General features: G+C 45.7%; 1 protein-coding gene across 1 annotated transcript in view; it reads right to left on the minus strand.

Annotated features, from left to right (window-relative positions):
* Positions 1-2,654: 2,654 nt before the first annotated feature.
* Positions 2,655-26,170, minus strand: part of LOC142740553 (kelch-like protein 23) — a 63,318-nt gene continuing 39,802 nt past the window's right edge. The window contains exon 3 of the mRNA XM_075850012.1: positions 2,655-4,471. Within this exon, the coding sequence (XP_075706127.1) occupies positions 4,153-4,471 (319 nt within the window). The 3' untranslated portion in view covers positions 2,655-4,152. The remainder of the gene's footprint in view (positions 4,472-26,170) is intronic.

Consider the following 26,170-nt stretch of genomic DNA (forward strand, 5'->3'; position numbering starts at 1 on the left):
TTCATGAAAAAATATTTTTATTTTTTCAGATACAGCTGCTTTGTATCCAGTATACAGAGCGGCTGTATCTAGCACTCAAACCTGTATCCGTCAGGTCAGTGGCAGTGATGGGTTCACCGACAGCGGTTCCTGGATCGAGCTGTTATCGATCACATCTAAGTTCATAACTTAGATGTAATTGATAACAGGTGGATCCTGCATGTCAGACACGCAGGATCAGGTCTCAGCGCAAGATACAGCTGCTCTGTATACAGGATACAAAGCAGCTGTATCTGAAAAAGTAAAAATTATTTTTAATAAAAAGTAATTAGAAAGTTGCACCAATCAGACTGATACACTGGTTTTTGTTTTTAAATGTTTTCAAAGGTGTACATAAGGCGTGTAATCCATGTATTTTGTAGATTGTTGCTTTTTTAAAATTTCCAGCTTAAAACCAGACTTTTGGTCTCTTCAATTCTGGTGATTTTAAGAAGATACACTGTATGGACAAAATTATTAGGGCACCTACACATTACACCTACAGGAGCTTTTATGACACACCACATGCTTTAATATGAAGTTGGTCCCCCCTTTGCAGCTAAAACATTTTTCATTCTTCTGCGAAGGCTTTCTTCAAGAGTGTGTCTGCGGGAATTTTTGCCCATTAATCCAGAAGAGCATTTGTGAGGTCAGACACTGATTTATGACGTGAAGGCCTAGCTCGCAATCTCCATTCTAGTTAATCCCACAGACATTGGATGAGGATGAGGTCAGGCCTTTGTACAGGCCAGTAAAATTCTTCCACCCCAAACTCACTCAACCTTGCCTTTATGGACCTTGCTTTGTGCACTGGGGCACAGTCATGCTGGAATAGAAAAGGGCTTTCCCCAAACTGTTCCCACAAAGTCCAAAATGTCTTGGTATGCTGAAGCATTAAAATGTCCCTTCGCTGGAACTAAGGGCTCTAGGCCAACCCCTGAAAAACAACTTTATAGCATTATTTCTACTCTACCAAACTTTACAGTTGGCACAATAAAGTAGAATTCTCCTGGCACTTGCCAAACCCAAACTTGTCTATCAAACTGCCATATTCAGAAGGGTGATTCATCACTCCAAATGACACATTTCCACAGCTCCATAGTCCAGTGACAGGCATGCTTTACGCCACTCCATCCGAAGCTTGGCATTGTGCTTGGTGGTGTACGGCTTGCATGTTGCTGCTCAGCCCTGGAAACAGTGGCGTAACTACCGCCGTAGCAGCAGTAGCGGCTGTTACGGGGCCCGCGGCATGAGGGGGCCCGTGTCGCCCGCCGGCACGGGCCCCCACCATGGCCGGAGGCTCCGCTAGCAGCCGCTACGGCTGCTACAGCGCGACGCCACTGGACACTACGGCAGATCAGGGAGGTATCTCCCCGCTCTGCCATTAAACAAAAGACATGTATCCCCTATCCACAGGATAGGGGATACATGTGTGATCGCTTGCAGCGATAGGGAGTACGGGGGACTGAAAGTCCCCTGAAGTTCTCCATCACAAACCTCGGACTTCCGGGGTCTGTGTCGGCAGCTCTGTAGAAATGAATGGAGCGCCGGTCGCGCTTGTGCGCATGCGTGACCAGCGCTCCTTTCATTTTTATTGAGCTGCGCAGACGCCGGAAGTCAGAGGTTAGTCATGGAGAACTTGGGGGGACTTTCGGTCCCCCGTTCTCCCTATCGCTGCCAGCGATCACATATGTATCCCCTGTCCTGTGGATAGAGGATACATGTCTTTTGTCTTTTCACACTGTAGGTCGCATTTTTTTGGGAGGTTGGGGACGCTGTAAGGCGTTTCTTTCAGGGGGGGGCTGTAAGGCGTTCCCTACAGGGGGGGCTGTAGGGCGTTCCCTACAGGGGGGGCTGTAGGGTGTTCCCTACAGGGGGGGCTGTAAGGCGTTCCCTACAGGGGGGGCTGTAAGGCGTTCCCTACAGGGGGGGGCTGTAAGGCGTTCCCTACATGGGGGGGGCTGTATGGCGTTCCCTACAGGGGGGACTGTATGGCATACCCTACAGGGGGGGGCTGTATGGCGTTCCCTACAGGGGGGGGCTGTATGGCGTTCCCTACAGGGGGGGCTGTATGGCGTTCCCTACAGGGGGGCTGCATGGCGTTCCCTACAGACCCCCCCCCCTGTAGGGAACGCCATACAGACCCCCTGTAGATAATGCCATATAGTCCCCCCTGTAGATAACGCCATACAGTCCCCCCTGTAGATAACGCCATACAGCCCCCTGTAGATAACGCCATACAGTCCCCCCTGTAGATAACGCCATACAGCCCCCTCTGTAGATAGCGCCATACAGTCCCCCCTGTAGATAACACCATACAGTCCCCCCTGTAGATAACGCCATACAGTCCCCCCTGTAGATAACGCCATACAGTCCCCCTGTAGATAACGCCATACAGTACCCCCTGTAGATAACGCCATACAGCCCCCCTGTAGATAACGCCATACCGCCCCCCTGTAGATAGCGCAATACAGACCCCCTGTAGATAGCGTCATACAGACCCCCTGTAGATAGCGCCATACAGACCCGCTGTAGATAGCGCCATACAAGACCCCCTGTAGATAGCGCCATACAGCCCCCTTTGTAGATATCTACAGAGGGGGCTGTATGGCGTTATCTACAGGGGGGACTGTAAAAAAGGCACTATCTACAAGGGGGGGGTTGTGTGACACCCAGGGGAGGGGGGGCCCAAGTCAAAAGTTTGCTATGGGGCCCAGTCTTTCCTAGTTACGCCCCTGCCTGGAAACCCATACCATGAACCTCCTGGCGCACAGTTTTTGGGCTGATGTTAATGCTAGAGGAGTTTGGAACTCTGTAGTTATGGAGTCAGCAGAGCGTTGGCGACTTTTATTCACTATGAGCTCAGCACTCGGCGACCCCGCTCTGTAACTTTACGTGGTCTGTCACTTCATGGTTTAGTTCTGTGGTTCCTTAACGCTTGCACTTTGAAATAATGCCACTCACAGTTGATCATGAATTATCTAGGATAGAGAAAATTTCACAAACTGACTTGTTGCACCGGTGGCATCCTATTACAGGACCACGCAGGAATTCAGTGAGCTGCTTAGAACGACCCATTCTTTCACAAATGTTTGTAAAGGTGACTGCATGGGTAGGGGCTTGATTTTTACACCTGTGGTAATGGGACTGAATGAATTACCTGAATTCAATAATTAAGTGGTGTGTCCCAATATTTTTGTCCATTTAGGGTATGTGCATTTACACAAAGGCATAAATAGTATATATAAAATTCCTTTAACTCTGGAACTAAAGGAGGGACCTCTAACGTTAGATGCGGAGATCGGAAGCTTTTGGGCATCCAAGCGTGCACATCCGCAGCCATCCGCAATTTTGCACGTGCCCATAGACTTTTATGGGCGAATCTATGCTGCAATTGTTGATAAAAATAGGACATGTTCTATATTTTGCGGATCATTTCTAAGGCCCGGACACACATCCGTAAATTTACGGAAAGGTGTCTATGGCCTACAGAAATTAATGGGTCTGCAGATTGTCCGTAAATATGGATCTGTAATTCTGAATAAAAACTACAGTCGTGTGCATGGAGCCTAAAACATTTTTTAGGTGGATTTAGGATGATAACTCATCTTAGTAACTGATCACATATAATAATCTGTAACCATTAGAATCACTTTGAAAGCTAAACAGATATTAAACTCAGGCAGAACAAGATATTATTTTTACACAAAATACAGTAAATATTCTCTCCCTTGGAAACTGTATTATATGTTTGTAAAATTTAAAGGTGAAATGCAGTCAGAATGATCATTAGATCAAAAACATGAGAAGAGGAAATAGAGTCTGTGATTTTAGACCATAATAAAAGGCTTTATAGAGCACTTAAATACTTTTGGCACTGCTCAGATATTTCTGTTACTGGAAATCTGATACAACATTCTACTGCTATTGATTTGAATCTCCCTTCCGCTTAAAATATTGTGCCATATTTTCAGTATTAGATCTCTCTGAGCAATATGAAAGAGGTTTGTGTGCTCTATAGAGCCTTTTTCATTCTAGATATCAGGGGTCGTCCGATATCACAGACTTTACCAATGTGATCTTCTTACAAGTATCAATGACACATGGGAAAACCATTGTGACTGGATTTCCGTTTTAAGGCCAAACATCATAGCGTCTCATACTTACACAGCCTCTTACGGGCAACTGGCAGGGGAGCTTTATATCTGTTACCTGACAAATATCTAGGTATGGATCAAACAAGACAACATTTGGAATATCATGAGTTATACTAGCTCTTCTCTGTCCAAGTGAATAAATTCGACCATTGGCAGAACAGCATCCCATAAAGAACTTGCGGTTGAGACATTCTTCTTCAATTACCGACCACATTTCAGTGCGAAAGTCGAAGCGGAGAGTCTTCCCACCAATGGTATATAGGACTCCATTAAGTACAGTAGCACACAAGTCATACCTTAAAAAAACCATATGTATAATTTAGTATCATGCTTATTACCAGTAGGATGTATAGTATTATTTCCATGCAAGGTCAGGTTAATATTCACAAACAGGATATTATGGACATATATTACTTGTAAGAATCTTGGACACGCAGCAGAAGTAAACGTTTTGCTGGTACTGTATGTTCTTGAGTAATCTTAAATACTGATGGACAGGGTCCTCTCTCCGTTTGTCCTTATTGTTGATTTTCATTATTTGTCATTTAGTATGTTTACTGCTTCTCCTGGTTGTAAGAGCGCTGCAGAATATGTTGATATGAATAAAGATTGTTATTATTACTGATAATACTGCTGCTACTATCTTACCTTTGTTTTCTTATTAATGTTACTTTCTATTAACATATGTCTCATTTCAGATGTAATATGACCTCCTGGACCCCGTAAAATTCTACTAGCTGAACTTTGATCATCGTAGAACTATATGATGATTTATCTAGTCAACCTTCTTGACCTGTATTAGTGGCTGTACTTTTGCCTACCATCACTAATTTTATTCTATGCCCATTCTTTATATTTGTCTCATATAATGAATACATTCCTGTGCTACCTATCTCTTCTTTTCGTAAACAGCTGCCTAGTTGGACTGGATTTCATAACCTGCAGTTATCATTCTTAACTTTTCACCTCTTTACAGGGTTCTATGATTGAGACTGGACATAATATACACTTTACAAGGTTCACACCTCACTATTTCAATGTAAATCAAAAAGAAAGTATTTTTAAGTTATTTTATTAGGAATTTTATGATCATTAAAAGTTTTAAGGAAAGCAATGTTGTATATATTCATAGCCAGTAAGTTACATATAAACAAAGGAGTGGCCCACACAAACTAATGTGAACCAGGATAAACAAAATTGTTGTAGTATCCAAGACACATATCAAGTCTTGTTGTGCCGAACAAGGTATAAAAGGTAACAAGGAAGACAAAGGACTACGACAATCAACTGGAAGAAGAGAAGGGGTAGAGAGGATTTCCAGAGCCTGGGAATAGTAATTCTCTCATTTCCATTAGAATATGATGCACAAGACCCTTCATCAGAACTCAGAGAGCCTGGGAGAATAGATAATAAAGCAACCTCTGCTAAGAGCCTGAGGTACCATAAAGATCATTATAGAGACTATTTGCTAAATCCCAGAATTCATGGGACCAAGGGAATTCCCACCATATATGACTCATCGAACTAGGGGCGAACCCACATCTCCAGGAGGAAGAGAAAACTAAGGGATATAATTTATGTAATAAAGCTTGTGTTCTATACCACCAGGCAAGAATCTTTAAATCAGTTTTCCACACAATTACCATTGCATGGCTGAGTGCTGTTGCCTTATATCATTGTTTTGCTTTTTAAATTCTTATTATTCAAAGAAATTTTCCAAAAAATAATTTTCCAAGAAATGTTCACGTATTACAAAGGTTACAAAGGATAGGTAAAGAAAATGAATTAGTGTGATACAAGCTATCAAATGTAATGTTGATCTTACATAGAGGGCACGCAGGACCTCTCCAGGAAAAGTAGGATAGCGATGTGAGATTTATACACATTTAAATCTAGAATAAAGAACAAAATCTAAACAACACCAAAAATAATAAACAATAATTACATATTTCCATGCTAATAGAAAGTATATTGCTAACAGAGTAAGGTAGGTATTGTAGAGGAGGTCTAAGTCTTACAGACTATGTAGGAGAGAATTAGTGGAGCTCAAGAAGGAGGGCAATGAGACTATAATGAGGGGAGGCAGTGTTTAGGGTGGTGGATTGCGGGGAGGAGTTAGTATTAGTTGGATGAAGAGCAGTGTTCCTGAAAGATCTCCATGGGTTCCAGATAGATACAAATTTAGAGTGATTTCTAATCTCCCAACTGGCTAGTTCCTCCATTCTACAAATGTGATCTATTTTATCGTACCACTGTTTTATGGATAGATCTAGATCTCCAGTTGAGTGGAATTAATAGTTTTGCACCAATAAGAAGATGAGTGGTTAGGTCATTCTTTGCTGGTAAAAGGGAAGGGGTAGAAGCCAAAATCAAGATCAAGGGAGCTGATAAAGACAACGTTTTTTCTGTAAAACAGTGAATCGTGGTGGATACCGCTTGCCAAAAAGGTTTAATAAGCGGACAATCTCACCAGATATGGGTGAGAGAATCAGTACCCTGTCCACAACGCCAACATGACCCATCAAGAATTAGATTTATTTTATGAAGATATTCAGGTGTTCTTTACCACCTAGTTAGCATTTTAAAAGAGTTCTCTTGGATTTCACGCACCTCGAGAAGCCATGCGAGTGTTGTAAAATAGTGGAGATTTCGGAGGGCGACCAAGAGGTGTTGCGTTCCTTCTCCCAGGCTAAAATATACCCCAGTTTGGGGGTTGCTGAACGAAGGGTAAGGTCTGAATATATTTTGGAAAGAACTTTGGTGGGATTAAAAGAGAGTAGGTCCACAGTAGGGATTACAGACTCTCAAAAGACAGTAGAGTAGAGCAGCAGTGCTGCTGCTGTGGATGAGAGTCGTCCTGGAGGCGATGTAGGGATCGTCTTCTTGTAGTACCCCTGAGTCGCTGTGGTGAAGGACCTGCGGCCAGAAGTGACAACACAGCGTGATCTCGTGATTGAAGCTGAGATCACGCTGGGCTGTGAAGAGGGGACCTGTATGATGCTGATTGGACAGCGTAATACAGTTGTCTTTACACCACCCAGAGTGAAAATAATATGTAACCTCCTATTAGCTGTTACGGCCGCAGACACAGAACGCGACCTCGACTTACCTGCCTCCCGCAGATCTTCCTCTTCCTAACCAATGTCTCCCTACCCGGAGATGCCAGCACATGTGTCTGCTCTGTCCCGTAGTGAGCACTAGAGGGCGCGCGCTGGTTCCTGGCCTTAAAGGGCCAGCGCACGCATATGTAATTAATTAATTTATTATGCTCAGATCACCTTGAACTATAAAAAGGGCCCTGCCCTTTTGATCCTTGCCTGAGCGTTGTTTGTAATTCCCATGTTAGTCTTGCACATGGTTCCTTATTGTTGTCCTGTTCCTGTGCCCTGCTACCTGTATCCTGTATCCTGTGCTGTGTTATTGTTCCTGAGCCTGTTTAGTGATTAGAGTTGTGTCCTGCTGCACCCGTTGCCATCCGCCACGTCTAGCGCAATCTGCTGTCATCCGCCACGTCTGGTGCAACCTACTGCACCTGCTCTCATTCGCCACGTCTGGTGCAACCTGCTGCACCCACTACCATCCATGCAAGAGCCCCTGCCATCATCTGGACTATTTCAGGTACCCTTGTGCTACGAACTTGTACAGATTTTTGCATAGACTGTGACTTGGCCAGCTGCCTCTCCGCTATGGTGGAGCTCCCTAGATCGTGACAGTACGCTCAGGCCATGGAACTCGCTGGCCAGCCCAAGACCAATGTTCGAAGGTTACAGACGGAGATGCATGACCTACGGACACGCCAGGATCAACTCCTTGAGGCTGTAAATTCCATCATTGCCCGTCTGGGTCAACTCACTGTTCCACCTCCGGTTCCTCTTCCAGAGACTGTTGCCGTTCCACTGCCCGTTGCTCCTCCTGTTTGTTCCGGATCCACAGTTTCACTGCCTATTCCTCCTCGCTATGACGGTGATCCCAGAGCCTGTAGAGGGTTCATCAACCAATGCACGGTTCATTTTAGGCTACAAGCTCATCTCTTCCCCTCTGAGGAGGTCAAAGTAGCGTTTATTATCTTCTTCCTCGCTGGCAAGGCCCTCGCATGGGCGAATCCCGTCTTGGAACAACAAGGACCTGAATCCTCAGACCTAACCTTGTTCACACAGTCTTTCCGTGCCATATTCGAGGAGCCGGACCGAACATTTTCTGCCGCGGCCACTCTGCTGACCCTCAAGCAAGGAGGTTCCACAGTAGGAGAGTATGCTATCTCCTTTCGTACCCTGGCAGCAGAGTTGGCATGGAACAATAAGGCATTGGTGGTGAGCTTTTGGCAGGGACTGTCCTCGCACATCAAGGACGAGTTTGCAGCCCGCGACCTTCCTTCTACCTTGGATGCACTCATCCTGTTGGCCACTCAGGTTGACATGAGGATCCGGGAGCGCACTCAGGAGGTTCGACAGGAGAGCCGGTTTCACAGACTAGCACCCTCGGTCCAGAGACCATTATTGCCTTCCCCTAGTGCGCTACCTGAAGAACCAATGCAGGAAGACAGAGTCCGGCTGTCTGAACAGGAGAAACAGCGCAGATGCTCTTCTGGTTTATGTCTGTATTGTGGTCTTAAGGTTCATTTCGTGCGCCAATGTCCATAGAAGCCGGGAAACTCCAGCACCTAGGGTTGGTTGGAGAGGCAAACGTCAAAACCTCTTCCAAACTATCTATTTCTGTGACCATCATATCTAGAGAGACATCGCATTCCTCCTCTACCTATCTTGATTCCGGAGCAGCTGCAAATTTCATCCAGCAGGATCTAGTGGATCGCTTACATCTACACACAGTTCTTCTGGCGACACCTCTGGCTGTTGCCTCTGTGAATGGTCTACCATTGTCCGATCCAATTGTGTTCATCACGGATCCATTGACACTAGAAGTCGGAGTTCTTCACTCAGAGCAGATCACCTTCCTTGTATTGCCTAAAGCGATCAACCCTATTCTGCTGGGCCTGCCATGACTTCGTCTACACGCTGCAGTTCTCGACTGGAGTTTCGGAGAAGTCCTCCAACGGGGCCCCAAATGCCTTAACCGCTGCCTGCTACAAGTTCGTCCAGTTTTGCCCCCACTGTCACTCTCCAATCTACCCTTACACTAGGCCAGATTTGCAGACATTTTCAGCTTCAGATAGGGTAGTAGTCTGAGCATGAAACTGTGATCCACTAGGAGAGTGGGCCATAAATAGATGGAATAATGAGCAGAGAAAAAGAGGACAATATAACAAAAACTAAAAAAACATTCGTATCTAAACAGTGATAACAGTAATTAATGACTAGATTCATCATTATAAAATAATGGTAGGACAGCCAAAGTCACACATAGAAAAAAAACTCTAGTGATACATCACAAATGGGAGTAATCCACAAAGTCCCAATTGATAAGTGAACCAGGCATAAGGGGAGAAGGTAGGCAGAAAATCAGGTGTTATAATGTTGCAGGGAACAATATTAAACATTCAGCCAAATAGAGTAGGCCTCGGGGCATAAAATGAGCTAACTAGCTATCATCGCTATCTAGCTATCATAGCAGTCATTGTGGTAAAAATATTGACTTGGTTTAATAAAGACCATTCCAACACAAAAACTCAATATGGGAAGAGGAATTTACATACAGGCAACCTAATCCTACAAGGGTTCTTGTGGCGAGAAGTCCAATTGTATGGACAAAAATTATAAGTCAATTTAAACAGGATGGCTTAGGTCGGTCAAAGGCATCTTCTGATACTGTATGGGTGTCCAACATGCCAGACAACAAACTGAGTACAGTATCAGGGCTATATAGGTCAGAGGGCGAATTAAACATAAAACCTCTGAAGGCAGTCAAGGTAGCTATCTAGTGTGCCCAAAACCAAACATCAATGCCCAAAAGGGAGTTAATGGTATAATCATATATCATTGAGGGGTTGTAATATCTTCTCCATATCAAGTCGACATGTAGGTGAAAATAGAGTACAATATGAAGAAAACAGGAGGTAACAAATCCACAGTGGTGGACAGCTGGTATTGGGAATATATGGTAATAAGACGGTAATCTCAGCTAAATAGGTAGAAGTAAAACAAGGACTGAATGAGAGCCTAGGTACAGACTAAAGTAAGCAGTGAACAGTCAGTGGAGAGTCAGGTGCAGTCCATGTTAATTCTTTTGGGAGTAAGTTTCCCAGATTTTTTGGACCCTTTACTGGAGCAGGCCGTTTCCCATGGGGTGGTTGGTGCGATGGAAGGTAGAGACGATAGGTCCTGTACCTGGGCCCAATCAGGAATGGTTAATTCAGTTCGGTCCATGACAGACAGCATATCTCCAAGATCTTCATGTTTTGCGGACAATAAGCCTTTTGCTGTCAGTTTGGAAGGAAATACCAAGGGGAAATAGCCACCTATATGGGATGTTGTGATTCCTGAGGATATCAGTCAATGGTTTCAGAGCCCTTCTTTTGGCTAACGTGACATTAGATAGGTCCAGAAAGAAGGATAGCCTGGAACTTTCGTATAGTATTGGGTCTTTCACTCTAGAGATCCTCAAAATGTCGTCTTTCGCACATGAGTTAAATAGTCTGCAAATAATGTCCCTAGGCGGCTCCGAAGGTTTGTGTTTTTTCCTATGGGCTCTGTGTGCTCCTTCTAAGGAAATTACCTCTTTGTATGAGTCTCCCAGGATGGAAATTAAAATGTGTTTTACTGTGGGAAAGATAGATTCTGGTGGAATAGTCTCTGGAAGGCCTTTTATCCATGTTATAATGTTATAATGTTGTTGCGCCTGCCCCTGTTATCTTGGTCTTCCAACCAGTCTGTGAAGACATTTAGGTGGGATTGACAAGATTGGAAGGAGGGGGTGGCTGCTTCAGTGTTAGTGGCAACCTGATCTTGGGTATTTTCCAGAGGTTCAACACGAGATCCAATGTGTTTCACATCCTGTTTGATGTCATACAAGTCCCGAATCACATGTTCAAGCGCCCTAGTCAACGCTCTGTTGATAAATGATCTGAAGATTGGAAGGTCTTTGGTAATGAAGGCGTCATCTGCATCACTATCCTCCTCAAGGGAAGGTATTAAAGAATTTTAATGCCATTTTGTCAGTAGCTCTAACTTCTGATTATTCCTTCACGGACTCAAATGGACTAGTTTTGCATACAAAATTATCTAAACTGCCGTTTCTGGATGCTACAGGTCTCTGACTTTGCTAGGTCCAATTTTGACCATGGTACGGATTAGTGGCAAAGTGTAAGTGGCTGTCCCATCAGGGAGAAAAATTTGAGCATGTCTAGGTTGGGTAGACCGTTTATGAGATGTGCGGGAAGATCATGTTCAGCTTTCCTGATAAATTAAGCCTTGGGATTCAAAAAAGGGTTGAGAACAGCGTAATAGTGAAAGCAAAAAATCATTGAGGATCTGAGTCGAAGTAGATCCAGAAAAATTAAAGCAGGGTTTCAGATGGTTGAAGAGTAGCCAATTCACTATGTGTAGGATAACAGACACACGGATCCTTTAATCGTGTAAAGTCAATACCTTGTTGAATGTCAGCTAGACAGGTAATACTCTGTGAAATGTCTCTAAGTTGCAGTTTCCCAGTTGCAAGTGGTGGAATACCCTTTGCAGAGCTTGAGAGGAGGGGGGCATTGGGCCCTAAGCAAATATGCCACTGTCCAAACAGTTCATAGGCGGCTAGATATTTAGGCCGTAACCCAAGAAATAGCTGGAGAGTTAGCTTGAGGGCCGGCCCCAGAAAGGATCAGGAGCCTAGGCCTGCACAAATTTCTGACGCGGCTGCGGCCTAGGACGCAACTTTAAAATGCAGAACGATGCTACAATCTGGCGCTTCAGAGTGTGTAGGGCATATGTGTCTGGTTTGGACGTCTTCACGCCACTTGTTGAAATTGTCTTTTATAACGCTTATCCGGCTCTACTGGCCTCGGGTTGCGAGTAAAATTTAGCACGCAGCTTAGGCCTCATATAGGCCGCAAGCTTCGGGTGAGGAGCTTCTCTGCAGAAAGCTGGGGATGGGGAATAGTTTTAGTGACTCAGGCAAACTCACCGGGGTCTTCTCCAGTGAGGATTGTCCCGGATGGCAGTGGTTGCTGTGGAGCTCCTGGATTCAGCGTCTGCACCGGTTCGTAGCTAGCCACGCCCCCACCTTATCTCATTGTTAATTAGAGATTGTCCAAACCAATTTCCTCTTCCAAACTGAAAGATATCGTAGCCTTACACCTTGACTTCTATTTCCCAACAGCAATCAATAGAGCAACAAAACCATTTCTGAAGGGGGAGAAAGTTGTACACAAAGGGCTTTCCAATATGGTCAGCTGCCTACATAAATCTAAGATGGGAGTCAGCGAATTAATAAAGCTTTTAAGTTAAAAGTAGAAGAACCAATTAGTAACCTCTTTAGGACAGATAGCCTCAAACTAAGAGAGGGACTTGAGGCCCAATGTAGTCATGACGCATCTAACTGTTTGGGCACAAGAGAGCATCAAGTCTCAAGAAATGTGATCTGCCCATACTTGTTGGTAATTGGGGAATGTGAAGTATTGGTGTCAGAGGGCCAGGTTTAGTTGATAAAATAAGGCATGCGTGTAATGTCCACGGTGAATGTGTTCCCACTGGGCTTACTCTGCGTAACGAAGTAGCTGATGGCCAGAGAAGTATATAACAGTAAATGGTACCTTGATGGCAGTCTGGTGCTGGATTACTGGAAACTGGCTTGTGCAGGATTATCGGAAGCTGGTTTGTGCTGGATTATGGGAAACTGCCTTGTGCTGGATTATCGGAAGCTGGTTTGAGCTGGATTCTCGGAAGCTGGCTTGCGCCTGGTTATCGGAAGCTGGCTTGTGCCGGGTAATCGGAAGCTGGTTTGTGGTGGATGATCAGAAGCTGGCTTGTGCTGGATTACCGTAAACTGTCTTGTGCTGGATTACCGGAAGCTGTTTTTTTCTGGATTATCGGAAACTGGTTTGTGCAGGGTTATCGGAAGCTGAACTGGTCATGGACACTGAACTTGTCACGAACACTGGATTCATCACGGACACTGGAGTCGCCATGGATACTGGACTTGACACGGACACAGGACACAAGATAAAGGACTGGACACGGATACTTGATGCTCACAGACACAGGTTACAGGGTACTGGAAACGGAACCTTCGCAGACTAACTCTGGGTTAATACTAACATTCAGGCACTGAAGAAGTGGGCAGAGTTCCTTAAAAAGTCCGGGGTGTGCTGGGATAGGCTGGGAGTAATATTCCTGGCGCACCCTACAGGCATAAACCGGGGAAGGAGGAGAGAGCAGAGCGCACCGGCTTCCCTCAGCAGAGAGAGGCTGGGGCTGAGGATAGGTAATCTGGCGGGCCGCTGGGGTGTGTGAGATCTGCGGCCGTCGACACTGCAGTACCCCTCCTTACGTCCAATCTTCTTAGGTTCAGAGCGTAAGAGGAATTATTTTCTATAAGCGCAGGGGCATCAATGTTCAGGTTCCCAAGATCTCTCTTCAGGACCAAACCCTGTCCAGTCCACAAGATAAAAAGTCCTCCTTCCCACCTTCTTGAGATCCAGAATTTTCTTTGACCTCAAACACATCAGCCGTACTCCTAGGAGATGTAGAAGAATCGGAAGACTTGCTGTAATCTTGAGCGTAGGAGGCAAACGTAGTTTATATGACAAAGGGTTGATCTGTTGCAAGACCTCAAAAGGACCGAGGAACCTGGGAGTAAATTTATAGGGGGGTATTTTCAAGCGGATATTCTTTGAAGATAACCAAACCTTAACCCCGGGAAGGAACCAAGGAGGCGGCCTTCTTTTCTTATCAACATATCTCTTCATACGACCAACCGCATGCAGGATCGCAGACTTGGTTTGCTGCCAGATCTGAAGAAAACTCCCATAGGAAACATTCGCTGCAGGAACTGGAGATTTAGCAGATGTAGGGAGAAGGACACGCGAGTGTTGGCTATAAACTATAAACAATGGAGAAGCCGCAGTAGATTCACTCGTGTGATTATTATACAAAATTCCGCCCATAGAAGGAGATGTACCCAGTTGTCGTGTTGAGATAATTTTCCAGTACTTGATTGATTCTCCCAACCTGGCCGTTGGATTGTGGATGGTATGCGGATGAAAAGTCCAATTTCACATCCAAAAGCTTATACAGGGCTCTCCAGAACTTGGATGTAAATTTCACGCCACAATCAGACACGATATAGAGAGGCAATCTATACAAACTAAAAATATGCTGAAAAAAAAGACTTGCCAGGTGAGGAAAAGCCGGACAGGAACAAAATGCGCCATCTTTGGGAAACGATCCACGATGACCCAAATGGTGTACATCCATCAGAGGAAGGGATAACTGTAATGAAATCCATGGCAACGTGTTGCCATGGGCTGTTTGGGACAGGCAAAGGTTGAAGCAGACCCGCAGGCCTGGAGTGAGAAACTTTATTTTGGGCACAGTTGGTACACGAGGAGACATAGTCCACAACATCTTTGGGCAATGTGGGCTACCAATAGTGACGAGAGATAAAGTCCTGAGTCTTCGGAGTGCCGGAATGACCTGCCAACTTGGAGTTGTGACCCCAGGAGAGAATTTTTCTCCGGTCTGCATATAGAAACATAGATTTTTCCCTGGAGGAATGTCTTTGATTTGTAGAGGAGCAACAGATATTATGCGTGAGGTGTCTATGATGTGCTGTGGATTCTCTTTCAGGTCAGTAGTCTAAAATGAAAGGCATCTGCTTTAAAATTTTTGTCAGCTGGACGGAAATGGAGTATAAAATTAAATCTGGAGAAGAACAGAGACCATCTGGCTTGACGTGGTGTAGCATCCATGGCCGCGGGCCGTCAGGTTTACTCACCTCCCGACGCCCGCAGCCATGGATCCGTGAGCGCTGGTCCCCATCTTCTTCCTAGGAGACGCCAGCGCTTACTTCCGCTCCGGTCTGCAGTGTCCCGTAGGGTATGCGCGCATGCTCGTGCCCGGCCTTAAAGGAGCAGCGCACGCACAAAGGAAATAATCATCATCAACTGCCATGATTTCCTGGTCTATAAGAAGGCCCCAGGCTTTCTGATCCTTGCTGAGCGTTGTTCATTTTCCCATTCTGTCTTGCAAATGGTCCCTTAGTGTTTCCCGTTCCAGTTGTTACCCGTGCCTTGTTACCTGTTCCTGTATCCCGTGCTGTGCCTATAGTGTCGAGTCGTGCCATGTCCTGTGTCATGTGCCACGTCCGGAGGAATCTGCCACGTCCGGAGGAATCCGTCATGTCCTGTGTCATCTGCCACGTCCGGAGGAATCCGCCACGTCCTGTGTCATCTCCCACATCCGGAGGAATCCGCCACGTCTGGCGTTATCTGCTGCACCCATCTCCATCAGTGCCAGAGCTGCGGCCACTGTCTGGACTATCCAGGTACCCTTGTGCGGGACATTGTATTGCTGGGGTTTCCTGTTGTTTGGCCAGCTGCCTCCCCGCTACGGCGGTACGGCCTAGTGGGTCCACTAACCTGCTTCGTGACAGTACGCTCAGGCCATGGACCCCGCTGGTCAACCTGAGACCTTGACGACACAAGCCATGCTGGCCGAGATGGAGGATCTCAAGTCACGACAAGACCAACTCCTCATGTCGGTGAACGCTATAGCCCATCGGCTGCTTGTTTCTACCACAGTCGTCACCGCACCCATTGATGCTGTTCCTCCTGCTACACTTCCTGTTTGTACCGGTACCAATCCCCTGTGCTTCTTGCCGCTACCTCCACGTTATGACGGAGACCCGAGGACCTGCAGGGGTTTTTTGAATCAGTGCCTGATCCATTTCAGACTACATGCCAGGTCTTTCTCTTCGGATGACGTCAGGATCGCCTTCATCATCTCTCTCCTTACTAGCAAAGCCCTGGCATGGGCTAATCGTCTGTGGGAACATCAGGGACCAGAGAGCCGTGACTTGCAGTGCTTCCTTCAGCTTCTTCCGCTCGATCTTTGAGGAACCTGGGAGAGTTTCTTTGGCTGCTGCATCCTTGCTGACCCTACACCAGGGAGACCTCTCCGTGGGCGAGTATGCCATTCAGTTCCGTATCCTGGCTGCTGAATTGACCTGGAACAACGAGGCTTTGGTGGCCACATTCTGGCAGGGACTGTCTTCAGGTATTAAGGATGAGCTGGCTGCTCGCGATCTGCCATCTACCCTGGACGATCTTATCCTACTCGCCTCCCGGGTTGACATGAGGATCCGGGAGCATTCCCAAGATGTTCTCCGGGAGAGAGAACTTCCTAGGCTGGATTCTACTTTCCAGCAATCCTCCTCAGTCATCCCACCAGAGGATCCTATGCAGAGTAAATATGTCAAATTGTCTACCCAGGAGAAACAACGCAGATGCACTTCTGGACTTTGTCTGTATTGCGTCTGTGTCCCCAGAGGCCAGAGAGACCCCATTGCCTAGGATTGATTGGAGAGACAACCCTAGATGGAATGGTACCTAATAAAGTATTCTGTTCCAAGCTGACTATTCCTGTGACCCTAGTATCCGGCGAGAGGACGCATTAAGTTTCTGCCTAGGACTTCCGGTTCCGGCCCCGGCATGTAGAGATGCACGCCTGAGAGCGCTCCAGCCTCCGTTCCACATATCTCCCTGTCAGACCGTACTTACGTCCTCTGGGGAAGCACAAATCATCCAGCCATCTTCCGGGCGCAGTACCCGTTCGACCGGTGAGTGCATGGACAGATTTGTCTCAGTAATGGGGAAATCCAAGACGCAAAGCAAATCAGGCCGCGTGGCTGAACAACTGCCCAATATGGCGGACGGGCCTGTCCCGCCTAGTGTCTTGCCTGAACATTCGGAGCTCAGCTCCTCACAAGTACGGGGCATGGGCGACACATCCTGTGTCATTGATTACAAGCAACTGGCGTTACAGGTGGCACAGTTAATTACCCCAGATTTGCAGGAATCTCTGTCTAAAACGATAGAAACCTCACTATCGCACCTGCATGCCTCGGTGACACAGCATGAGGAACGTCTTGATAAGCTGGAAATGGCGATTCAGGATATGGATTCTGGACTTGAGGAGGTACAGCAACTGGTACGGGATACACGGTTGGAGAACAAGAAACTGTGGGAGCGGGTAGAAGATCTAGAGAACCGTTCTCGGCGGAATAATCTGCGCATCGTCGGCTTACCAGAATCGGTGCCAGCTAAGGATCTGAGACGTCTATGTGAGTTGGATCTGCCGGCAGCTTTGGGCATTCACCATCCATGCAGGGTGGAAAGAGCGCATAGAATTGGAGCTGATCTACGTGCGGCAAAGCCAGATAATCGTAGCGATGTGAATACAATGAGAGATCGCCCGAGGCAAGTAATTGTAAAGTACCTAGATTACTCTGACAAGATGTCTGTGCTCAAATCCTTCAAAAACAGAAAAGATGGATTAGATTACAAAGGCCATCGTATCCTCATCTTTGGAGACTTCTCGGCGGAAGTTACTAAGAAAAGGCGAGCATTCTCTCAAATTTGCTCAGATTTATACAAACGCCAGATGAAATTCGCTTTACTGTACCCTGCGGTTTTAAAAGTTTTTCATTCAGATGCGTCATTTGATTCGTTCCAGTCTCCGGAAGAGGCCATTGCAAGCTTGAAGCCCTCAACTTCAAAGGATGTACCCCATTGCTCGGCTCCGGGATTTCGGAAGCAGAGCGTAGAGGACAGTCGGGATATTACTACAATTCCGCCATCTTCTCCGAAGCCTCAGCGGGTGGGACGTCTGGTTTCAGCTGATACCTGACAAGATTTTGATGGCTAATACGGTCGGACAGAGCTGATGATCACCGATGATTGCCTGTTTTGAGTCAGCTTTTATATCACCTGCCAGATCAAAAGAGAAGGGTCTGGATGACGGTTTTTCATTTCTTCTGAGTCTTGCCGATATGGAAGATGTGGTATGGACATACTAACTGTTTCTTGTTGTTCTTTATTAAGCAACCCCAGTTGACTCTACTTAGGAAGGGGGGAATGGAAGGCTACTGAATGTAATTGCACTATGATACATAACCTAGTTGCTTTTTTGATAATGTATTTCTGTGTGTCGGAAATAAGTGAAGTCTTATTGCACCAATGGGTGGGGGATAAGGTATTAATCCACACCTCTAGTGCGGGGATTGTTTTATTGTTTTTAGTTAAACGGGTGAACAGGCAGTTTATGTTGTGGGAATTCATGCTCAGGGACATCTATTTCAGTACCGTATATATTTAATAGCTCTTATATGAGAATAATATCCTGGAACGTCAAAGGATTAAGGTCTCCACATAAATGCATGATGGTATTACGTCATCTGAAACGTTTACGTGCAGACATAGCGCTTTTACAAGAAACGCATTTGGCAGAGGCAGATTTCTTTAGGATGAAAAGGTTGTGGGTGGGTCAAGTGTTCGGATCCCCGGCTGTCGATTCGAAAGTGGGAGTTATTGTTCTTATACACCAAAAGTTTTCCTCAACAGTGTCACAGGTGTCTAGAGATTCGGAAGGTCGATGGATAAATGTATTACTTACTGGTTCCACAGAACAAATCAGTCTGTACAATGTCTATGGCCCAAACACACGTAGCTCATCCTTTTTTCATAATTTAAGCACTACAATTGGAGTGGATCGGCATCCACATAAAATTTTAGGAGGTGACCTAAATGTCGTTTTACACCCGAGTGAAGATAGGACCACTACGGCTCAGGGGGGGAGAGCCCCCTCTATCACAACTGAAACGATATTAAAAAAGTTCCTTACAGCCACTGATTTGACGGATATCTGGAGACTTCAAAACCCAGATGGTAGGGAATACACCCATTATTCACATCCACACCAATCCTGGTCTCGCATTGACTATATGTTAGTATCCCCACTTTTATTACACCGAATGCGAGGGTGTGCAATTGAGCAGATGCTTATCTCGGATCATTCCCCTGTAGTATTGGACGTACATGATTGCTTCCCCCATGGCACGGATTACTTATGGAGATTTCCGTCAAATCTGGCTGCGGAGGAATCCTTCCAAAGCAAACTTAAAGGATGGTGGCAGGAGTATGAATTGACAAATGGAGTTCATGCAGATAACACCCAGCTTTATTGGGATACAGCGAAGGTAGTCATGCGGGGTCACATTATGGCATATGTTGCTAATTTTAAGAAAGTAACTAAACAAAAAATTGAGACTTATAGTACAACTCTCAGGACATCTTATACTCTTTTCCAGAATTCGCCTTCTCTAGTTAATAGAGAAGCCTGGAAAAAAGCCAAAAGCGAATACGAGCTATGGTTAGATAAGGGTGAGAAACTGAAGCGCTCGGCCTTAGAGGCGAAATTGTTTCGTTTTGGCAACAAGGCAGGCAGTCTACTGGCCAGGCTCTCAAAGGGTCCATGGTCACACTCTGTTATCGCTAGGTTAAAGGATCAATTGGGGCAGATGCAGAATCACCCCAAACAGATCAATTCCATTTTGAGGGATTTCTATGCCACTTTATACGCTAGTCGCCAGAGTATACCGGGGGTGATTCCTCTTTCTTTAGATTCCCTAAATTTGCCGGTTCTTACCGAGGAAGAGAGGGTCTTGTTAGATTCCCCAATTACGGAAGATGAGCTCAAATCTGCGATCAATTCCCTGAAACTTAATAAAGCGCCAGGCCCCGATGGGTATACCGGGGAATATTTCAAAGCTCTGAGGGATCAAATGGCTCCATGTTTGCTTCAACTATATAATGGCTACCTATCTGGGCAGCCGATTCCACCAGCCTCTAATGTCGCATATATAAAGGTATTGCCGAAACAGGATAAGGATCCTGCTCTAGCATCATCATACCGACCAATCTCGTTAATTAATCTGGACCTTAAGTTGATGTCTAAAATTATGGCAGATAGGCTAGCCTTCATTCTCCCTAGATTAATTTCCCCTAGCCAGGTGGGCTTCGTCAAGGGCCGCTCAGCAGTGTCAAACATACGGAAAATTCTGAGTGTTCTAGATGACGTAAATCTTAATACTTCTGCCCATCCATCTCCGGCAATCCTTACCGTGGATGCCGAAAAAGCTTTTGATAGGGTGGACTGGGGATGGTTTGGTAGGACTCTAGATTCCATGCATATAGTGGGCCCTTTTCGTACATACTTTTCCGCACTTTACACAGAACCATCAGCACGGGTATACACTCCTGGTTTCCTGTCATCCCCTATTCCTTTATTTAAGGGCACTAGACAAGGTTGCCCGCTTTCCCCTCTTCTTTTTAACATTGCCCTTGAACCTTTTATTAGGGCATTGGAGGCTGATGGAGACATTCATGGTATAGCGGTAGGTTCGACAGTAGTAAAGGCGTCATATTTTGCAGACGATGTATTGGTCTTTTTATCAGACCCGCTTAGGGACCTTCCTAGGGTTTTTGACCTATTGAGGGCTTTTGAGGCCTCTTCCGGGTTTAAGGTGAATGTGGAGAAATGTGAACTCCTAGATTTGTCCCGTACACGAACCTCAAGTAACTGGTCCACTCTAAACATCCCGGTGACTATAGCCAAAAGTTCAATCAAATATCTGGGAATCCATATAGGTCGTACCCCAGATTCTATATATACTCTCAATTACCCCCCCCCCCTGTTGTCTAAATTGGTTAATGAATTAACGAGGTGGCGCAGCTTGCCATTATCTTTTATGGGAAAATGTCACTTACTTAAGATGATAAGCTTTCCCAGATTGCTGTACCCGATGCAGACCATACCCCTTCTCCTTAGACACACTGATATTTTGAAACTTAATGCAGCCTTTACTTCCTTTATTTGGTCCCAAAAACGACCAAGGATAGCACTGAGGAAGCTTATGTTACCCAAAGACCAGGGAGGCCTCAATTTCCCGGACCTTCGTAGGTACAATTTAGCATGCCTTGCTCGTCACGGGATAGATTGGTTGCAGCAATCTAACTTTTATTCCAATTATTCCCTAGAGGCAGGAGTGGTGTACCCGCTGCAGTTGTCATCGTTACTGCATACTGCTTTTGGTATACTTCCTGACAGTGTGAGACACCGCATATTATTACGAGATACAATAATGGCATGGAAGTGCCTTAGGTCTTCATTTGGGCTTCCTCAGCGTATATCCCCACACATGAATCTATGGGGACACCCGGCCTTCACGCAGGGGAGAGAAAACTCTAATTTTCGACATTGGCGGGCTTTGGGCATCACAACACTCAGGCACATTATGCACCCTTCTGAAAACCGTGTAAGGAGCTTTCAGGAACTGGTAGATACTTTTAATATCCCTTTGCACCATCATTTAGCTTACTGTCAGCTACACTCCTTTATACGCTCCTTAAGTCGAGGTGTGACACAGGTGTGGTTGGAAAATCCCATTGATTCTATGATTGAATCTCCTCCAGCTAAAACCTCTTTATCACATCTGTATAAAACATTTAGGGACCAACAGGGGAGGTCTACGGCAGCAATGCTGTTTAAAGCATGGAGCAAAGAGTTCCCGGTTTCAGAATTATCTCAACAAATCTTGGAAGGGTGGTTAAAAGTGAGAAAAGCGGTAGTAAATGAGCAATGGCGTGAGACACATTTTAAATTTATACATCGCGCTATCTATGGTTTCAATATTCCCCCACACCCAAATGCGCCAGATAGATTGGAGGCTTGCCCAAGATGTGCCACTCCCAAAACCGATCTTCTACATGGATTATGGAAATGCCCCAAACTCGTTCCGTATTGGACCGAGATAGTGCAATTTATAAAGGATACTTGGGAAATCTCACTTACCCTGGACCCACTGTCTCTGCTGTTTCATGTCTTTCCTGATCTCCCTAGTGCACCACAAGCCCTTCATGTATTCTTGCTGATCGCTAAAAGATGCTTATTGGCACAATGGCTTACGCCCCTTATACCTACACTTACAGATTTAATGTACCAGATGAAGAAGGGTATACATATGGATAAGTTAGACATAGAGCGTACACCGGAAGCTAAGGCTTCCAAATTTTTCCAGAAATGGAAGACTTTTATTTCAAAGCATTATCGACAAAGCGAGATTGTGGAATTGATGGCACCATTCCATTACACGTCCTGGTATTTGACAAGAGCGGTGGCGGGGACGCTAGGTAACTTGGGGCCTCAGTGAAGGTCTAGCACAAGGAGGGGGGGTGCACAAAGCTTGACCATGAAGATATATATGATTGTTAGATCTGATGTCCAAATGTCGTATATTGGTTGCTATTGAAGATTAATTGAAAACTGATGGGCCCCTGAGCTATGGTGGGGGGGGGGGTATGTTTGATTGTTTAAGTTACTTTGGTCTAATGTTATTTGTAACAACAAGTACCTCAATGTACATAGGCGATACTGCGAATGTTGCAGAATATCGCATTCTCTGTTGTATCTTATGCAATATGTTGCTATTATTGTACATTTCCTTTTCTCAGGGATCAATTTTGATATATAATATTTGATTTCTCTTTGATTTTCTGTTTTTTGTAATGTTATAAAAGCCAATAAAAAATTTGTTTACAAGTTTCTGCCTATCTTGACTCTGGTTCTCCTGCAAACTTCATCCAGAGAGAGCTAGTGGATCATCTTCAGTTGCCAACAGTTCCCCTAGAGACGTCTTTGGCTGTTGCCTCAGTTAATGGACTGCCTCTGCCTGACCTCATCATTTCTAAAACCAAGCCGTTGAAGCTCCAAGTTGGAGTCCTTCATTCTGAACAGATTTCTTTCCTTGTTTTGCCCAAGCCCACCTGTTCTGCTGGGCCTGCCTTGGCTTCGATTACATGCCCCAGTCCTGGACTGGAATTCTGGATAGGTCCTCCAATGGGGCTCCAAGTGCCATGGTCGTTGTCTGTTGCAGATCCATCCTGTCAAGCCTCCTCTGCCTCAGTCATTGGCGGGACTGCCTCCCCAGTTTGCTCAGTATGCAGATGTTTTCAGCAAAAGGGAGGATGAGACGCTGCCTCCACATCGGAGTTATGACTGCCCCATTGAACTGGTTCCTAATGCCTCTCTCCTCCGTGGTCGGGTATATCCTCTCTCCATGTCGGTCTATATCAAGGAGAATCTGGAGAGGGGTTTCATACGAAAGTCTTCCTCGACCGGCCGGGGCTGGATTCTTCTTCGTTAAAAAGGACGGATCCCTTCGACCCTGCATTGACTACCGTGGTCTCAACCAAATCACGGTCAAGTACAAATACCCTTTGCCACTTATATCTGAGCTGTTTGATCGCATACGAGGAGCCAACATTTTTTCTAAGCTGGACCTACGGGGTGCTTATAATCTAGTCCGGATTTGCCGGGGTGATGAATGGAAGATGGCATTTAACACCCGGGATGGGCACTACGAATACCTAGTGATGCCCTTCGGACTGTGTAATGCTCCCGCAGTGTTTCAGGAGTTTGTTAATGATATCTTCCGAGATCTCCTCTATGTCTTTGTTGTTGTTTATCTCAATGATATTTTGATTTTCTCCCCAGATCCAACCACTCATCGGAGGCATGTCCGTCAGGTTCTACTACGATTAAGGGAGAATCATATATACGCCAAGCTAGAGAAGTGCGTCTTTGAGAAGAGTTCTCTGCCCTTCCTGGGCTACATCATCTCGGACCAAGGTCTCAAAATGGATCCCGAGAAAGTGAAAGCTGTCCTGGAGTGGCCCCGTCCTCAAGGCTTAAGGGCCATACAGCGGTTCCTGGGATTCGCCAATTTCTACCGGCAGTTTATTCCTAACTTCTCATCTCTGACGGCTCCCATCTCTACCCTTACGAAGAAGGGTGTGAACGCCAAGGTGTGGACTCCAGAGGCAGAGTCCGCATTTATTTGCCTCAAGAAACCCTTCACTTCAGCCTCGATCCTCCATCATCCAGACGTATCTCGGCAGTTCTCACTGGAAGTGGACGCTTCCTCTGTTGGTGCAGGTGCACTTCTGTTCCAGAGGAGCTCCAAAGGAAAGACATTAGTATGTGGCTACTACTCAAGACTTTTTTCTTCTGCTGAGCGCAATTACTCTATTGGAGATCGGGAGCTGGTGGCCATCAAATTGGCTCTGGAGGAGTGGAGACATCTTCTAGAGGGTGCTGCTCACCCCATCCTGATTATCACCGACCACAAGAACCTTACCTACCTTCAGTCTGCACAACAACTGAATCCCCGTCAAGCCAGGTGGTCGCTGTTCTTCACCCGTTTCCAGTTTGTGCTCCACTACCGTCCCGCGGACAAGTATGTGACGGCCGATGCCCTGTCCAGATCGTTTGAGACGGAAGACACGGTGGAGCCCCTTCAGACTATCATAGACCCGTCCTACATTGTCACTGCTAATCCTCTGCAAGTTAGAGACATCCCTCCAGCACTTTTGTTCGGTTGGCAGACAGGAGAAGAATACTCCGCTGGGGACACAGTTCTAAACTGACTGGGCACCCTGGTGTCCGTAAAACCCGAGACCTGATTGCTCGTCACTTCTGGTGGCCCACGCTACCTAAAGATGTTCTGCCTAAGGGAAAAAAAAGAGTACACAGCGCCACATGGTGCAAGATAAACCTGATGGATATGGTAGAACAAATATAAAGGAAGGTGATAGCGCTCACCTTTACAGGTTGTACAATTCAGGTACAACACTGATGTAAGAATGTAACGATTTAAACAAACAGCTGCTGCTCCCCAATCCAGATGCCGGTAACATGGAAACGTGGTACCGCAATGTAATAGTAGAAAATTGGAAGACAAATGTATGGATATACAGGGGAGCGCTACTAGTAAATAAACGGTTAACAATGGTAAATTCCTTGATTTATTGAATATAGGCAACGCGTTTCAACACAGGACATGTGTCTTCGTCAAGCCAAGGAAGAACCAACAGTAAAAGAGACATCTTAAGTAATAGGCCAAACATGATTAAAAAATCCAGAACAGCCCAAAAAAACCGCAAAAGCAAAGATCATGGAGAGAGCAGCTGTCAGTGACGTCATATAAGCAGATGTTAAATGCAGGACTCGCAATCCAGCCAAAAAACAACAACAAACAGCATAACTAAGTGATAATGCAATTAACACTGCATCATTCTGTTGATGCATGTAAGATGTCAGAACAATGGTAAAGTCAAATAAAATATTACATTGTGCGCTGTAACAAACAAAAAAGCAGAGGAACACATTTAAAAGACAGCAGGAGAAACAATAAACTGTTAAAATAATTCTGTAATATCTACGTGTGTCCTGGTTAAAGAGGCTCTGTCACCAGATTTTGCAACCCCTATCTGCTATTGCAGCAGATCGGCGCTGCAATGTAGATTACAGTAACGTTTTTATTTTTAAAAAACGAGCATTTTTGGCCAAGTTATGACCATTTTTGTATTTATGCAAATGAGGATTGCAAAAGTCCAAGTGGGCGTGTTTAAAGTAAAAGTCCAACTGGGCGTGTATTATGTGCGTACATCAGGGCGTTTTTACTACTTTTACTAGCTGGGCGTTCTGACAAGAAGTATCATCCACTTCTCTTCAGAACGCCCAGCTTCTGGCAGTGCAGACACAGTGTGTTCTCGAGAGATCACGCTGTGACGTCACTCACAGGTCCTGCATCGTGTCGGCCACATCGGCACCAGAGGCTACATTTGATTCTGCAGCAGCATCAGCATTTGCAGGTAAGTAGCTACATCGACTTACCTGCAAATGCCGATGCTGCTGCAGAATCAACTGTAGCCTCTGGTGCCGATGTGGCCGACACGATGCAGGACCTGTGAGTGACGTCACAGCGTGATCTCTCGAGAACACGCTCTGTGTCTGCACTGCCAGAAGCTGGGCGTTCTGAAGAGAAGTGGATGATACTTCTCGTCAGAATGCCCAGCTAGTAAAAGTAGTAAAAACGCCCCAATGTACGCACATAATACACGCCCACTTGGACTTTTACTTTAAACACGCCCACTTGGACTTTTGCAAGCCTCATTTGCATAAATACAAAAATGGTCATAACTTGGCCAAAAATGC

Source organism: Rhinoderma darwinii, chromosome 1 (assembly GCF_050947455.1).
Source record: "Rhinoderma darwinii isolate aRhiDar2 chromosome 1, aRhiDar2.hap1, whole genome shotgun sequence".
In the NCBI taxonomy this organism is placed as follows: Eukaryota; Metazoa; Chordata; class Amphibia; order Anura; family Rhinodermatidae; genus Rhinoderma; species Rhinoderma darwinii.